Raw genomic sequence first — 16,254 nt, forward strand, 5'->3', positions numbered from 1 at the left:
CCGCTCCCCCGCACCACAGAGAAGTGGGCCACTATCATTCTAGCCCTCCTATCCTGTTCCCGAGTGTGTGCTAGAGCGTCTCCTTGCCGTTTCCTTTCATTCGTGGGCCTGGGGCGGAAAGGGGGCATTGGCGCGACCGTGGAGGGAACGCGGGAACTTGAGTAGTTCGTAGGCGCCGGAAGTGTTGAGAGGGAGGCCGGAAGTAGGGGGCGGAGCCAGGAAGTAAGGAGGGGCGGGGTTTATGTGGAGGCGAAGGGAGCGTTGGGGCAAATTTGCACTCAGGGCCACCTGAGGGACTTGGCGGTAGCGCTCAGCTCTGTCCCCTCCCCTGGCAGAGACACGATTGTCGTCTGGGAGTGGGAAACCGTGGAGGGGTGGGTTGTCGGGAGGACATTTCTCTGGCTGCGCTTAAGGCAAGGTGTGAAGAGGCAGGGCTGGGGGTGGGACCGGGTCGCCAGGGCGTCTGAGGGAAGAGCCCCCGCCCCTACCCCCACCAACCATCTACACTAGCTGACTGGAGACTAAGATGGCTGCCGTTGCCATGGCACCCAACCCTGTGCAGACCCTTCAGGAGGAGGCGGTGTGCGCCATCTGCCTGGATTACTTCACGGACCCCGTTTCCATCGGGTGCGGGCACAACTTCTGCCGAGTGTGTGTAACCCAGTTATGGGGAGGGGAGGATGAGGACAGGGACGAGTTAGACCGGGAGGAGGAGGAGGAGGAGGACGGAGAAGAAGAGGAAGTGGAGGCTGTGGGGGCCGGTGGGGGGTGGGACACCCCCATGAGGGATGAAGACTATGAGGGCGACTTGGAGGAAGAGGTCGAGGAGGAAGAGGAGGATGTATTCTGGACCGGTGGCATGGGCGAGTCCAACTGGGACAACATGGACTACGTGTGGGAGGAGGAAGACGAGGAGGAAGACCTGGACTACTACTTGGACATGGAGGAGGACCTGAGGGGGGAGGACGAGGAGGACGAGGAGGAAGTGCTGGAGGAGGACGAGGAAGAGGACCTAGATCCCACCACGCCACTGCCCCCGCCTCCAGCCCCTCGGAGGTGCTTCACCTGCCCCCAGTGCCGAAAGAGCTTTCCCAGGCGGAGCTTCCGCCCCAACCTGCAGCTGGCCAACATGGTTCAGGTGATTCGGCAGATGCACCCAGCCCCTAGTCGGGGGAGCCGTGGGAATGAGCAGGGCGTTTGTCCCAAACACCAGGAAGCCCTGAAGCTCTTCTGTGAGGTGGACGAAGAGGCCATCTGTGTGGTGTGCCGAGAATCCAGGAGCCACAAACAGCACAGCGTGGTGCCATTGGAGGAGGTGGTGCAGGAGTACAAGGTGAGAGAACTAGAAGATGGGAATTTTGTGGGGGAGGAGAGGGAGGAAGAGGAACTGGGAAAAGGAAATGTCTCCCCCCAAAGAGCGTCATGTTCTAGTGAGCTGATTCTCCTTATCTAAGCACTTACTGGCACCAACGAGGGTTAGAGTGAGAAGGATCCTGTACACAGACAAAGCAGACGCAGTGAAGACCAGGAAAGATTGGCTTTCTCAAAGGAAATTGTGCAAAGCTGGCGATGCAATGTCACTGGACTGTGTGTCTCCTGGGGAAAAAGCCACTGCTGTTTCACACTTTCCAATGTTCCTAAGTGTAGGAGTGCAGGTGACAGGCCCACCGGTCTCATTTTCCTTTTGGTGAATCTTAAGCCTTTGACTGAGACCCTAGAGATGGGAAGAACTTGGGATCTCAAAGAACAAGAAAGGGCTCTGAGGAGCAGGAGCATAGTAATGACTCCTAGTATACACCCACATGCTCTGCATTTGCCTACTTTTGGGTTCCCTACCTTATGATGTGGCTTGGTTCTCTCCCTGAGGACTTTTGTTGGATCTGTGTCATTCAGATGTGCTGGCCAGAACTTACGACCTTCCTGGGATTTTAGAAAAAAGGGAGAGACTTTTAAATCATAAGTCCTGGCTCTGCACCTATTCACTTGGGCAAGTCCCTGAATGTCTTTGAACTTTAATTTGTCCATGATTGAAAGTTAGTATTTACTGAAATATACTGTGTACCTCTGGCACTGTACTAAGTACTTTTCGTAGACTGTATTATTTAAAAGAAAGAGCGATCCTGTGAGTTTGATATGGTTTCTATTCCCATTTCACAGACTGGGAAGTAGAGAGAGATTTAAGTAATATACACAGGGCCGCACACCTACTAGTTATGACACCCCCGTCACACACACAGTTATGACACCCCCAGTACTGTTAACGACACCACTCTTTAGATGTCTGTTAGTTTGACTTTTCTGACATGTAACTTCTTGGAGACAGATTCTACTTTGGTTAATATCTTGCCCCCTACTTCTGATCCTGACTTTTTGGACACAGATGAAGGAGACCTGGCTGTGAGACAGCCAGCACGAATAGCAATGCTTAGCGAAGTAGTGGGACCAGGAACAGGAGAGAGTAGCTTCCATGTGGTTGGTGTAGAGCTTTTTTGTTTTGTAACTTCTGTTTTCATACTTGTGTTTTCATACCTTCTCCTGATTCCTACAATAACCTCATTTAGGTATTATCATTACCCCAGTTTTAGAGAAACACGCCTAGAGCCTCTGATCTATGAAAAGTGCTATAGCTAAGACAGATCTACATCCCCTCATGACAAATTCACTAGACAATGATTGTCAAACTCGGCTGATTGTCTGAATTACTCATGGAGACAAATGAGTCTACAAAACTACAGTAGACCCTACCACTAGAGATTCTGAATCAGTGATGGGGAGAATATCTTTAGAAAGCCCAGCCTAGTATGGGACTCAGTGCATTGGAAATATTGCCCTTCATTATTATGAGCTCCTTTTGTCCTTCCCTTTTAATATCCCCTCAGTTCCTAGTTAACTGTACCCATCAAACAATGTGCAGTCACTTTGTTAACTCGATCCCAGGGTGGAGTATCCATGGGCATCCCACTCCTCCACGCTCCCCCAGCGGGACTCTTTTAAAGAACTTCTGAAACTGGATTTTAATTTGTGTTAGCCACATCTGTTGAATGCCAGTCCAATGGGGAGGTCACATAGACACAAATAATCCGACACTTAACTGATCAGCAAATGTAAATACATAAGCTTTATTATATAGAACTAATTTGAGTGATTCTCTTTCTAACTTACAGGCTATTTTACAGTCAGATACTTTATTCCTTTCAGATACGTACATTGTACATACATTAACTAACACCAGCTTGGCACAGTATTTTGTAGAAATATTTCTTTATTGAATAGGTAATAAAACAAATGATGTATAAATAAAGCTCCAAAAAAGTGAAAGGTCCTTGAAAATTTCACTTAAATAGTACTCTATTTGGATTTGTACTGATGAATTTTTTGTCAACAATTTAGGAAATTTAAATGGGAAATTTAAGCATCATAAATTCTGTATCAATAGAGTTGAAATTATTGACACTACTAGAGAAAAATAGAAAGTAATATCAAAAGGCAAAATTTTACATAATTTGTTGTTTTCATGTTGTGGATTGGTTGTAATCTTATTCTTACTGTAATTTTTTTCTACAACCACTTACTCTTTGCAGCAACTGCCTTTTGTACCCTGCGTCAGTAACCTCTTTCGTTCAAGGGTCATCAGGCTGTCGTTGGCAGCTTAAGGCCTAGGTTGGAAATACTAGATCACATTTACTGATCTTTTGCTACGTGCTAGACACTGCTAAGCATACAGTCCATGAGGGAGATTGTGTGATTCCCAATTCCCATTTTTAGATGAGGAAACTGGAAGCATGATTTGGTTTAGGTCACCTGGCTGCATTCAGGTTCAGATTGGAGTCTAGGTTTGAGCTCTTCTGTCCTGTGTTAACCCCTCAAGGAAAAGGAGTGAAAACATAGACGTCATAAAAAAGAAAAGAGCAAACAGGTTGGGCTTATGTTCTGGTCTCTCTAAGAGCCCTTTAAAGAAAATGACTGCTATAAATTATTGGAACAGAGCTCAAGTGCATATTTGCTATGAAGGTTCAAACCTTAGGAGGAGAAGGTTTTTGTTTTCCATTTAGCAAGTAATTGGGAAAGACAGATGGAGATAGAGAAACATAGAAATTGAAATAAGTAAAATGGGGACCCTGCCTGGAGGCATCCCTGTGTCCTGCCGAAGGCACACTTGTAATGATTACAATGCCTGGGGATTATCTAAAAGCTGGTATTCATGTTCCTTGGGATTCCAGGGGAAGTTGGGGGAAGGGAGGATCAGGGCCTTGGTCAGATGGCTGGATTTTAAATTAAGAATGCCTTGGGCCAAGCAGAGAAGGGCATTCCCAGGCAGAGAGAACAGTGAGGATAAAGGTATGGAGTTATACTCAGAAAAAGACAAATTTTATTTGGCTAAAACTAAGAGTCTAGGTAGAAGGGGTAAGTATAGGAGGGGAAACTAGAAATGCAGGGCCAATGAGAGCCTTATATTTTGCAAGTGGTAGAGAACCACTGAAGGATTTTTATCATACGCACAAAATCATCAGAAGAGTATTTAAAGATGAAAATTATGAGGAAGATTGCTTATTAGGGGGAAAGGAACCCTACGTAGGGTCATATGAAAGGACTCTGAGATGAGGTGCTCAAGCCAGGCCCACCCCAACTCTGGGGCTCACTAGTCATCAGGGTCCTACCTTTAGAAACACATCATGGCTGTGGACATGAGTGCAGGTGGGGGGTTGGAGACTTTGTCATCCTCTGAAGAGAAGGAAGGGGAGAGGGAGTATGATACCTGTGATGGGGCTTAGGCTTTGAGCCCCAACTGCTGCAGGGAGGATAGGGGAGTGGATTCTGAGGGCAGGTACCTCTTCTAGCCCAGGCCGTTCACTTTCCTTTCTCCATTCCTTCAGGCCAAACTGCAGGGACACGTGGAGCCTCTGAGGAAGCACCTGGAGGCTGTGCAGAAAATGAAAGCCAAGGAGGAGAGGCGGGTGACAGAGCTGAAGGTGGGGGCATGTCCTTGACTAGGGCTGGCAGGCTCTGCAGTCAGGCAGGGAACATGGGCTGCTTGCTCTCACAGTGGTGACTAGATCTCCTGAAGAGGGGTTGCCGAGGCCTGAGCGAGGGCGGTAGAGGCTCTCCCAGTGTCCTGAAGGGAGAGGGGTGTTAGAAGATCCAGAGGTATGTACATCCCCAGGTTCCAAATGGGCTGAAAACAAGCCTGACTTGGAGAAGTTGAGTGTCCGGCTCAGTGCTGCAGAGCAGGCGTACCACCCCAGATACCTAACCCCAGAGGCTGTGCCCACCACACTAGATAGCACAGAGCAGAAGGGAACACTGCAAAATCCATGTAGCAGCCAACAGAAGCTCCACATCCCAGGATAGGGGGCAGGTAGCACAGCAGCCCTGAGCATGAGAGGGGGCCAGGGTATTTAATTGGAGGGGAGGAATTAGTGAATGTTAGTGTTGCAGAGACCTAATATCTTCTAGTCCAGTGTCTCTGAGCCGTTTTCATCATTGCTCACCTCTCCCCAAGAAGTAGTTTAAGATACATTTTTCCCCAACTCCCATCCCTCACCCCATCTGTATTTGTGAGGGCAGCGGGCACTGGAACGCCCTGGTGCTGAGCTTTCAGAGACCCAGTCCAGGACAGCCTTCCTGTCTGGCCTCTTCCCCATCCTCCATGCCTGCCTCCCCGGGCCTTCCAGTGGCTGGGCCTTGCCCTTCCCCAGGGCCTGCGCTTGTTGTCACCTGCACTTTAGGGACTCTGCTGCTGGCAGCTGCCAGGCACTGAGTGGTGGAATCCCTGTCTGGGGTTGAGGAGTCAGCCTGCCTCAAGCCAGCTGCCCAGATTGAGACTTTTGGGCTCCTGGGGTGCAGAGAAGGTGTCAGGATCTGAGTGTCACTGTTACTGGGGCATAGAAACTGTTTACTTCGCCCACTTGGCCAGTCAGGACTTCCCTCTCCACTCTGGCCTGTCATTCTTTGTCCCAAGAATGTCTCCAGCTACTGATACATGAGCAAAAAGTGTGATTACCATCCAGGATTGCCCAGCCCAGGCAAATGGGGTGGGACTGGACGGACAGAAGTTCTCTCTCGTTATACATAGAAGTACCTATAGAATAATAGCCTTGATTTTGCCTCTTGTTCTTTAAAGTGTAAAATATTATGTGGCCCTTGACAAGAAAAGTTTGCTGGTTCCTGATCTAGAATTGGGTCTTTTACAAGGTCACTAGTGATATAGTTAGAATCCTACCTTCATATTTTGATTCCTGAATTTTTTGTTTCAAAAAAATAATTTTGTTTTTCCCCTTCTTCCGCCTCCCCACGCCCACTCCGATTCAAGCCGTTGTTTCTCAGTCTAGTTGTGTAGGACACAGCTCCCTGGCCCATGCTGGTATTATGAGCCTTGCGCTCCCACCGGCTGAGGCAATCGGTCACCGGTTGTCGTTCGGCCACTCACAGCAGCTCATGGCAGCTCTCGCCGGCTGCTGGCCACTCACAATGGCTGCCGGCCACTCACACTGGCCACTAGCTGCTCCTGGCAGCACACGGAAGCACACGGCAGCACGCAGCAGCCCATGGCCTCAAAAAATTCTTAACCAAGCACCTGCTCTGTGGTGGACACTGTACCAAGGTCTGAGGACCCTATGGCAAAGTTTGTGGTGCAGTGGGGAAAAGGATGTTAAAGGTACTCCAAGGGAAACATAACATTTCAAATTGAGAACTGTGCTGTGAGGTCCTGACCAGACCTGCAGGCAGGGAAGATCTCTCTCAGCGAGTATTTAAGCTTAGACCTGAAGAGCGAGTCAAGTTAGGTAGCCAAGGTGGTGGTAAGTCCTGCAGCAGAGGTCGGTGAGTTTGCCAGGATTGGGGGGAATAGTGCCTGGTAGAGCTGGGAGGCAGGGAAGGGGGCAGGAGCCTTCATCCATTCGGGATGTGGGGCTCCTCTACCTTGGATTGGGGGCAAGCCGTTGCAGAATTGGAGGTTCATGCTTCTGTGTGTTGAGGTGTCCACCGTCCCCTTTGCATCATTCCAGAGCCAGATGAAGTCAGAGTTGGCAGCTGTGGCCTCCGAGTTTGGGCGGCTGACACGATTTCTGGCTGAGGAGCAGGCAGGGCTGGAGCGGCGCCTCCGGGAGATGCACGAAGCTCAGCTAGGGCGTGCGGGAGCTGTGGCCAGCCGTCTCTCGGAGCAGGCTGCCCAGCTGAGCCGCCTACTGGCTGAGGCCCAGGAGCGGAGCCAGCAGGGGGGCCTGCGGCTGCTCCAGGTAAGTAGCGTCCCCTCCCCTTCTGCTCCACAGCACCTTGTTTGCTGTCAGGCACTGCTTACAAACACCTGTCCAGGGCTGCCTCTTATTGGGAGGAAGCCACAGTGATTTAACCCAAAGACCAAAGGTCTTTTGAGGCTGGAGACAGTTATTGCCGAATGTGGGGTGTGTGTGATTATATCCAATGAAAAGAAAGAAGTTGTAGAAGGGTTTTAAATGAGTCGAGGAAAGTGACATCCTGAAAAATGACCAAATCATACTGTGAAAATTCTTGAATTGCTGTTGAAGTGTTCTGGGCTTATAGCAAGATGAGATGAGTTAGGTGTGCTGAGGCTTGGGGATGACTGAGATGGATGCAAGTTTACTGAGCGCCTTGAGGTGCTTTTTCTCACTCCCTGTTCAAGTTCAGTCCTTCTCTGGTTGGAATCAGACTGGGAGAAAGGAGCCGTCCCTGCACAGCTGACTCTCTGTTTGTCTCTTTTTCCCTTTGTGTTTCTGTTATTCCCAGGACATCAAGGAGACTTTCAATAGGTGTGTTTTCACCCTTTATCCTGTGTGACCCAGTGGCATTTGGCTCCCCACCCCTGCCTCTCTTGGCTATCCTGCCCATCCTTCCTTCCCCAGGACCCGTTTCTACCTCTTGCACCCTCCTATCCTTCCCCTTAGCTTTGGCTCTTCCCATGGGAATATCATGGTCCCACCCCCTGCCTGGTCCCCTTCCTCCAGGTGCGAAGAGGTACAGCTGCAACCCCCAGAGGTCTGGTCCCCTGACCCGTGTCAACCCCATAGCCATGACTTCCTGACAGATGCCATCGTGAGGAAAATGAGCCGGATGTTCTGTCAGGCCGCCCGAGGTAGGGAGGTCACCTGTATGACCTTCCTTTGCCTTTCCTTTCAGACCTGAGCTTGGGTTCTGAGGGAAGATGGGCCCCAGGGGCAGAGTGGGGGCTGAGATGGAGCAGGATACAGATAGGTCACCTGGGGCTTCAGGCCAAGAGTAGCTTCTGTCCTACCCCAGGTTGGTGTTGGGGGTGCAGGTGGGGTGGCAGAAGAGCCAGGGCCAGAGGGAAGACCTGTCGGGTGTCCTGAAAACGAGTGGGGAAAGAGGTGGTGCCCATAGGAACCTGAGCCTGGACTCTAGGATTGGGTGTGGAGCTGTGGACAGTTGGGGGTGGGGCAGAGGGGAGGGTATTAGGAAAGGCCGAACCTCAGAGTTGGCTGCTGACAGGGAAGTCAGTCCAGCCCTGGTGTATTTGTCCTCCCCCTCCCAAGTGGACCTGACGTTGGACCCCGACACGGCTCACCCGGCCCTGATGCTGTCCCCTGACCGTCGGGGGGTCCGCCTGGCAGAGCGGCGGCAGGAGGTTGCTGACCATTCCAAGCGCTTCTCGGCCGACTGCTGCGTCCTGGGGGCCCAGGGCTTCCGCTCTGGCCGGCACTACTGGGAGGTAGAGGTGGGTGGGCGGCGGGGCTGGGCGGTGGGCGCAGCCCGCGAATCTACCCGATATAAAAAGTTGGGCTCTGGGGGGTCCTCTGTGGGCATCGGGGATGCCAGCTCTTCCTCGCGCCATCACCACCGCCGCCGGCGGCTCCACCTGCCCCAGCAACCCCTGCTCCAGCGGGAAGTGTGGTGTGTGGGCACCAACGGCAAACGTTACCAGGCACAGAGCTCAACGGAACAGACACTGCTGAGCCCAACTGAGAAACCACGGCGCTTTGGCGTGTACCTGGACTATGAGGCTGGGCGCCTGGGCTTCTACAACGCGGAGACTCTGGCCCATGTGCACACCTTCTCAGCTGCCTTCCTGGGCGAACGTGTCTTCCCTTTCTTCAGGGTGCTCTCCAAGGGCACCCGCATCAAGCTGTGCCCTTGATCTGCCTGCCACCCGCAGGGGCCCCTCTGGTCAGCACTGGGGGGGCGGGTGGTAGTGGAAGGTGGCCCATAAGTTTGGGGGCTCAGAGGCTCCTGTGTGACTGCATTGCTTCCTGCTCCCCCTTGACCCCAGGGCCCTGCTTCTCCCTCTAGGAGTCTAAAGAACCCTCCTGGCTTCCTCTCACCTACTATCTGTCCAACAGGTCTGCATGGGTCCCAGATTAACAGCTTCCTGGTCTTCCCTCCCTCCATCTACCCAGGGCCTGAGTTGGAGTAGGGGAGGGCATATCATATGTCATTTCATTCATGTCTCTTTCCCCACCACTGCTCTTGAACCTTCACATCAGTTCCCAGGCAGGAGGATTTGGGCCAGACTCATGACTACGCCATTCCAATTACATTTTCTGATACCTTTTGCTAAGGGATTTGGGAGATTTTGCAGGGAGGCAGGCTCGAGTAGGGGCAAAGGTAGAGCTGGGTAATAAAGAACCATCTACTTTCTGGGGGAATGAGGAATTCTTAACTTTCCTTCCATCCCCAATTTCTACCTCCATAGACTTCCTAGAACTTAGCTTCAGTGAAATATCTGGGGTGGTCAACACGATTGCAACTATGTAACATTATACCACACCCCCCCCCTTAAATTATTTTCTTCCTTTTTCCAGCATTCAATTTAGGAGCAAAGCTCACCCTACTCTTTTCACTGCCAGATTTGAGTTCTTTCGTCAAGTCTCCATTCTCACATGGCCATGTCTTTAGTTCCCTATTTGGGTGAGCACTGATGGGGAATCTGGGAACCAGTCCAGGTTCCTAGGAGGAGCGCCTTGGGTATAATCTATTTTTCTAGTAACCCCTTGCTTTCTGTCACCAGCTTTAGTCCTGTGCTTTGATGGCCCAGGTCAATTATGTTCCTGGGGAAAAGGGAAATTGGGTTGTGTTGTGGAAATAAAATTTATTTGCTTCTTTTGTGGAGTCTGTTCCTTTAGGTGAGCAGAAACAGAATGTAACTCAGAACCACCCACTTGAATATCCTAGTTTCTCACTGACACTTCAGACTGTATTTTTACAATCTTTTGCCACTTCCTATTACTGCTTTGAGGCTTTAGGACTAATTTTCCCAAGAATCTCCACTGTCAAGCCCACAGTGACTACATTTTCAGTGTTTTTTATATGCAAATATATCTAGTTGAAGCCCTAAAAAATTGAAGCCCAGGGAGGAAGAAATGGAAGGTACATACAAGCTATTTCAATATGCTGTTTGTGATTTAGCCAGCTGTGATTAGATTTAAGAATACCCCCAGACCACTCTGCACAATTTTTAATATCCAATTATGGAAAAGAGCAAAAAAAATTAAGCAGCAATTTTGGTGAGTTGCTTTTCCTTAAAATTTAAAACCTCAATTTTAACAAAATACCCAATTTGATGTACACTATTATAATCTTTTTGAAGGAATGATAAAGTGCATTTTTGTTCACTTCTCATGTATTGAGAGTTGGACCAGAGGATTCAGCTAATTATAAATCGACTGCAACCACTCTGGAATAATCAGTCTCTTTCAAGAACTACTTTTTCAGGCTTAAGGAAGGCCCTGAGACCTGTATCTGAAACAGGATTGTGATGAGGGGAAACCAACACGCTGACATCTTCCCCCTTCCTCCCAAAGCCTGTTTACTCAGCCCATGCTTTCTTTGCCAGTATCTTAACTGAGGACTTGTGTAAACCTGTAAGCAATACAGCACAGGAAGTGGCTTTTTGCTTATCAGAGAAAGTCAGAAAACCACTTTATTTCCAAAGCTCTGCCGTATATTTCTAGCGGGTACCGATGGTCACCTGCCACACTCGCACCAGGTTGTCTGTGTAGCCGGCAAAAAGAGTCTGCAACGGAGAAATGATAGTGATAGGTCAGACCAGCGGAACTTGGTATCACCAGCGCAACAAAGATGGTCCTCCTTAAGATCCCCCACTACCTGGTTGGGATTATGTATTCCTAGAAGAAGCGACAGCTGCTAATAAGGATTCATATGCTTGTAAACTGGTCAAGTCAGTAATTGAAGACAGGTAAACACTGCCCTCCAGACCAAAATCTTCCTTCCAATGCAGGAACACGTACTGTGTTCACTGACAGCTAAATAGGGCCTCCCAAATCATCCTGGCCAACCCTGTCATTTTGCTTTATGTCAAATATGCCAGTCTTGTTAACTAGCAGGTGATATGCTCACTTACCTGGCCATCAGCAGACCAGGCCAGAGAGGTACACTGAGGTGGCTCTGCCTTGCTGCTGGTACTGATAACTTCCTGCTTCAGTTCATCTACAATGATCTTGCCCTCCAAGTCCTGGGGAAGGAACAAACCAGGGTAAGGAAACTCTTAGTACTTTAATGCCACCGACACTAAAAGAACTCAAATTCCCCCACTCCCTCCACCCAAGTCCCCTTTATAACTCAGTAATCAACAGTACATATTTTTGCCACCCCACCATGTGGCAATGACTAGAGGCATTTTTGGTTGTCAGTAATGGAAGGTGTTTGCTATAGGCATCTAGTGGGGAATAAAGACCAGGGATGTTGCTAAACACCCTGACACGCACAGGACTGTCCCCTGCTCCTAAGTTATCCAGACCAAATGTCAACTGAGCGCAGGTTGAATAAGCTGCTGTAGCTGGCCATCCCTTTTTAGTAGGCAAAGATCTCCCAACCATTGCAAATTCCAGTCTCAGAAGTTTTGACTAGCTCTTTCTGAGTCTCCAAGGACAACCTGACAGCAGTTGTTCAGGAAGTTTGGATCTCAGCAGTAAGTCACATGACATACCAACCACAGTGTTACCAGGGCTTGCAGAGAACAGCTAGGTACTTGGCCTCAACTGTAGCCCACACTCACCCAGATCTTGATGCTGGGGCCGGTGGCCGCACAGAGCCAATAGCGGTTGGGGCTAAAGCACAGGGCATTGATAATGTCCCCACCATCAAGTGTATAAAGGTGCTTGCCTTCGTTGAGGTCCCACAGCATAGCCTGGCCATCCTGGGCAGACAGGAAAGGTGAGTTAGGGCAATGTGACCTCTTCCAGATGTTAATCCCAGCTGTCTCCAGATTCTGTCTTAATTCTTTACCCTCCCCCGCCCCCCATCTCGAAAGTCTCCCAAACTAATGACAAGTACCAATGTCTACCTCTCCCATACACCTTTCCTTTAATGCACGATAGATACCCCACCAACCCTACTTTTAAGTATTAAATCACACAATCAATTCTGAAAGCAGGATCCTAATCCCACCAACAGCTTTAAGGAACCAGCTTCACAGAAGACCATCGTTTTAAACAGCGTGCTTTATCTATGTTGTTTTCAGAAAGCGACCTTCAGAAACATTTATTCTTGGATTGCTACCTCATTGTCTTAAGTCTTCTCTATAACAGTGTCCCCCACTGAGTAAGAGACTCCTAGCCCGAGTACCTTGCCTCCAGAAGCACAGAGGGACCCATCTGGGGAGACAGTCACAGTGTTCAGGTACCCTGTATGACCAATGTGATTAGTCTTCAGCTTGCAGTTTGCCAGGTTCCACACCTAAGACGGGGGAAGAAGTGGTCCATAGGTACAGAACCTGGCCCTGAATCCACAGAGATCAGGAGGGCTCAAGCCAAACAAAGTGCACGGAACCTTGTTTAAAAGCATTACTGGATAGGGCAGTCATTTTTTATTCCATCAATAACCAAAAATAGTGTCTTGGTCACTTAAGGATAATCAGGATTAAAACAGGTAACAAATGCTCTGTATGCTGCCTTACGAAGGACTTGAATTCATTAATTAGCTACTTCAGACCAACTAGCAAGAGAAAAAAGGTAAACTGAGGTACAAAGCTTAAATACTCATAACTAGAGCCTATGACCACTGGGGAGGCAGTGGGAACACATTCCGGCCTGCAAAGACCACGCACCCTGGTTCCAAGCTCACCTTGACCAGCTTGTCCCAGCCACAGGACACAATGATGGGGTTGCTGCTGTTGGGTGAGAAACGGACGCAAGACACCCACTCCGAGTGGCTCTCATCCTAGAGGATGGAAAGGATATTAGAGAAACCATCTCGTCCCACGAACCTCTAGACACCCACCCCTCCCGTTATGACAACCTTGTATTCACACCCCTGAATCCAAACCGTCAACATCAGTGGAACCCCTTTAGATTCCAGATGAGACTTGAAATGACCACGTAAGGCCAAGGTTAAGAAGGGTGACTTCAGTTTACCTGGACAGTGTATTTGCATACACCCAGAGTATTCCATAGCTTGATGGTTTTATCTCGGGAGCCAGAGACAATCTGGCGGTTGTCAGAGGAGAAGGCCACACTCAGCACATCCTTGGTATGGCCCACAAATCGGCGTGTGGTGGTGCCCCTGAGTGGAAGGACTTGGTCATTCTCTAGACAGACTTTGCAAAGTATTCTTCGTTAGACTGTTTCCTTGGCCTTGTTTTTGTCCCAGTGGAGTTGTATGTACTCACACAATTCTGTACATGGTTCTGACCACAGCAGGCCCTTGGCTGAGAATACACCAGAGGATTCCTTCAGAATTGCAGGACATGTCCTCACTCCCACGTGGGGATTGGCTGACAATGTCACCTGTCATCACCAGGATCCTCTATTATGCCCGACCACACCATGACTGAGCTCCTAAGATGAACCATGTTCAAATTCTCACCTACTACTGACCGCGCAATACCTGGTGAAACTGTTGAAACAGACCACTCCTCAGCAATTCAATTAAAAGCAACAAAGGAGGAGGCCAAACAACTGCATCTACCCTCTCTAGGTACTGACTTACGATGCCCACAAAAGACCTGACGGCCCCTGGGACACCACCTCCCAACAGTATCTACTTCATTTCTGCCCAGCCTTCTCCCAATGCCCCAGAGCTAAGTGAGCAGCTACTTGCGTTGTGAGATCCCAGAGGCGAAGTGTTCCATCCCAGGAGCCAGAGAGGGCAAACTGGCCATCTGAGGAGATGACCACATCACTGACAAAATGGGAGTGACCCCGAAGAGCACGCTGTGGGATGCCGTAGTTGGTCTCATCCCTGGTCAGCTTCCACATAATGATGGTCTTGTCTAAGGGTTAAGTAAAACAGGAAACACAGTGAGGAACCCCACAGCCCACTTGCTGACCTACCAGATAATCCAGGATGCCTCCATGTCTTTGGTGGGTTTACAATCTAACAAATTAAGGACATTTAAGGGGAGAAAGGAACTGCAGGCTATGAGAGCATTACTAGCCACGGCCAAGTGACTCACTATTCAAGCAAAGAGCCAAGTAGAGCTAAGTAGTACGGTGACAATATAACTCAGGTGTGCAGAACTTAGGGATGCCATTTTCTAAGATATGGACCAATTCAAAGTCTATTTCAGTCTGTCTGACACCTAATGCAAAACACAGCAGCTTGTGTATGAGACTAGTTATACGTCTCCTGCGACTACTGCAGAGAGCAGCCACAAGTGCTGTAATTAGTAAAATCGCTTTATATGCTACAGAATTGGACGCTTTCGCTGAAACGTGTTCCACTGAAGTTTTCTTATTAAAAAACCTATTAAAAAACTGATGTTAGCTTCAGACGATCTTTAATCGCGTTGGCACAAACTAAAGGCACAAAGAGCCTCCAAACGCCGTCATGCACACAAGGATAAGAAAACAAAGGGCATGAAGGGTAGAGTCGGACCAGCCGGGAGGTTTGGGTTATGCTGTCCCCTTGTAGTCCACCCACTTCCCACCGACCAGAGGGCCAGGCGGCAGCTCAGAAACAGCCTCTGGATCTCAGCAAGGGCACTCAGATGGCATGTTGGTGTCATCATCGCCCCGCCAGACCCATACGATCCTAGGCACACTTAAACACACCTGCGGGTAGAGAAACAAGAAACAGAAAATCCCCAACCGTGCAACCCTCCTGGTTGCCACGGGTTCATCTATACTTCGGTGTCAGCACCGCACTGAGGCCTAGGCTCTGGTCCACATGCCCAACTCACGCCAGGAGTCTTCCGGGCCGCCAATGCGCGTGCCACTGGACAAGGGACGCGACGCGTGCAAGCCCCTCATCCTCCATTCCTCTGCCACACACCCCAGCACGTACCTCGGGAGGCGGACAGTATCATGTCTGGGAACTGGGGAGTGGTAGCGATCTGGGTCACCCAACCGTTGTGGCCCTTGAGGGTGCCACGAAGGGTCATCTGCTCAGTCATGGTGGCGGCGGGTGCGGGTGTCGCCAAAACGACGAGGATGGACCTGGATAGCTCCGAGAGACTCACAGAACAGCCGCTACCGTCACAGCCCTGCAGCAGAAAAGAGAGAGCAGCCCCCAGCCGGAACCGGAAATACCCGCCCTCTCGTGCAAAATGGCGGTCCCCATCATGCAACTTTCAACAAGATGGCGGCACCATGTAGTACGGTGGGCGAAGTGAAATAAGACTTCATGGTCCCCTCCGCCACGCAACATAATTTGGCAGCGCTGTGCGAATACATTCTGAAACTATATTACGACCGAGGGCTTAAAAAGCCTCTTCAAACGTTGACTGGGGCATGATGTCTAAGAGGAGGAAAATAGAACGTGCACGACAAATTCCCACGAGAACTGCCTAGCGACTTTCACTGCCCCTTCGTGCTACAGTGCGAGCCCCGCCCTTTCCGCTTGGTGGCTGGGCTGGCAACGCGGAGGGAGTTTGATTTCGAGGTCGTGACTGTGAGTAACGGTGGCAATATGAAAAATACAGTATTACATTTTTAACATAAACTGTGCCCAGGAGAATTAGAAAACTCTAAAAGATTTCCATGCTCAGTGGGCTGCTCTCCCCTCAAGATGTTTATGCTCTGATGGTACTGGTTGTGGCACTCTGTGTCCGGAATGACTTAGTGCCGCACTAAGGCAAGAATGGGTTACGGAGCAGAAAACCCGGGAAGAACGAAAAGTCCGTCTATGGGCTGCTGGGCAGCCACCCGCTCCGCCTAGGCAAGAGTGCGGAGCGCTCGCAGAGACTGAAAGGCCCCAAGAGGAGGGACCTCCGGTTCCTGATCTCTGGGGACCGCGGTGGAAAGCCGGCTCCGGGCTTAACCAACTCACAGAAAGGCCTGAGGATCTGGGCGACCAGACATGCTCTGAAAGAAGTGCCCCTGGACA

At 50.0% G+C, this 16,254-nt stretch overlaps 2 protein-coding genes and 2 non-coding genes across 4 annotated transcripts; 1 reads left to right on the forward strand and 3 right to left on the reverse strand.

The window, feature by feature from the left end:
* The first annotated feature begins 156 nt into the window (after positions 1 to 156).
* Positions 157 to 10,074, forward strand: TRIM41 (tripartite motif containing 41). Its single transcript, XM_019719418.3, has 6 exons — positions 157 to 1,333; positions 4,875 to 4,970; positions 7,005 to 7,235; positions 7,744 to 7,766; positions 7,962 to 8,089; positions 8,508 to 10,074. Exons 1-6 carry the CDS (start codon positions 527 to 529, stop codon positions 9,107 to 9,109), a joined length of 1,887 nt encoding a protein of 628 aa, XP_019574977.2. The 5' UTR covers positions 157 to 526; the 3' UTR covers positions 9,110 to 10,074.
* Positions 10,075 to 10,873: 799 nt separating this feature from the next.
* RACK1 (receptor for activated C kinase 1) lies at positions 10,874 to 15,455 on the reverse strand. The gene is made up of 8 exons (XM_019719424.3): positions 15,214 to 15,455; positions 14,029 to 14,200; positions 13,344 to 13,491; positions 13,054 to 13,149; positions 12,556 to 12,666; positions 11,987 to 12,127; positions 11,333 to 11,443; positions 10,874 to 10,984 (listed from the first exon to the last, which is right to left on the reverse strand). The coding sequence occupies exons 1-8, from the start codon at positions 15,320 to 15,322 to the stop codon at positions 10,919 to 10,921; spliced, it is 954 nt and encodes a 317-aa protein (XP_019574983.1). The 5' UTR covers positions 15,323 to 15,455; the 3' UTR covers positions 10,874 to 10,918.
* On the reverse strand, positions 13,656 to 13,731 carry LOC141567427 (small nucleolar RNA SNORD96 family). The gene has a single exon (XR_012490007.1). It is a non-coding gene; the product is annotated as a small nucleolar RNA SNORD96 family (small nucleolar RNA).
* LOC141567363 (small nucleolar RNA SNORD95) lies at positions 14,877 to 14,944 on the reverse strand. Its single transcript, XR_012489959.1, has one exon. It is a non-coding gene; the product is annotated as a small nucleolar RNA SNORD95 (small nucleolar RNA).
* Positions 15,456 to 16,254: the final 799 nt, after the last annotated feature.

This window comes from Rhinolophus sinicus, chromosome 5 (genome assembly GCF_057876585.1).
Source record: "Rhinolophus sinicus isolate RSI-liver-muscle chromosome 5, RSI-T2T, whole genome shotgun sequence".
Classification (NCBI taxonomy): domain Eukaryota; kingdom Metazoa; phylum Chordata; class Mammalia; order Chiroptera; family Rhinolophidae; genus Rhinolophus; species Rhinolophus sinicus.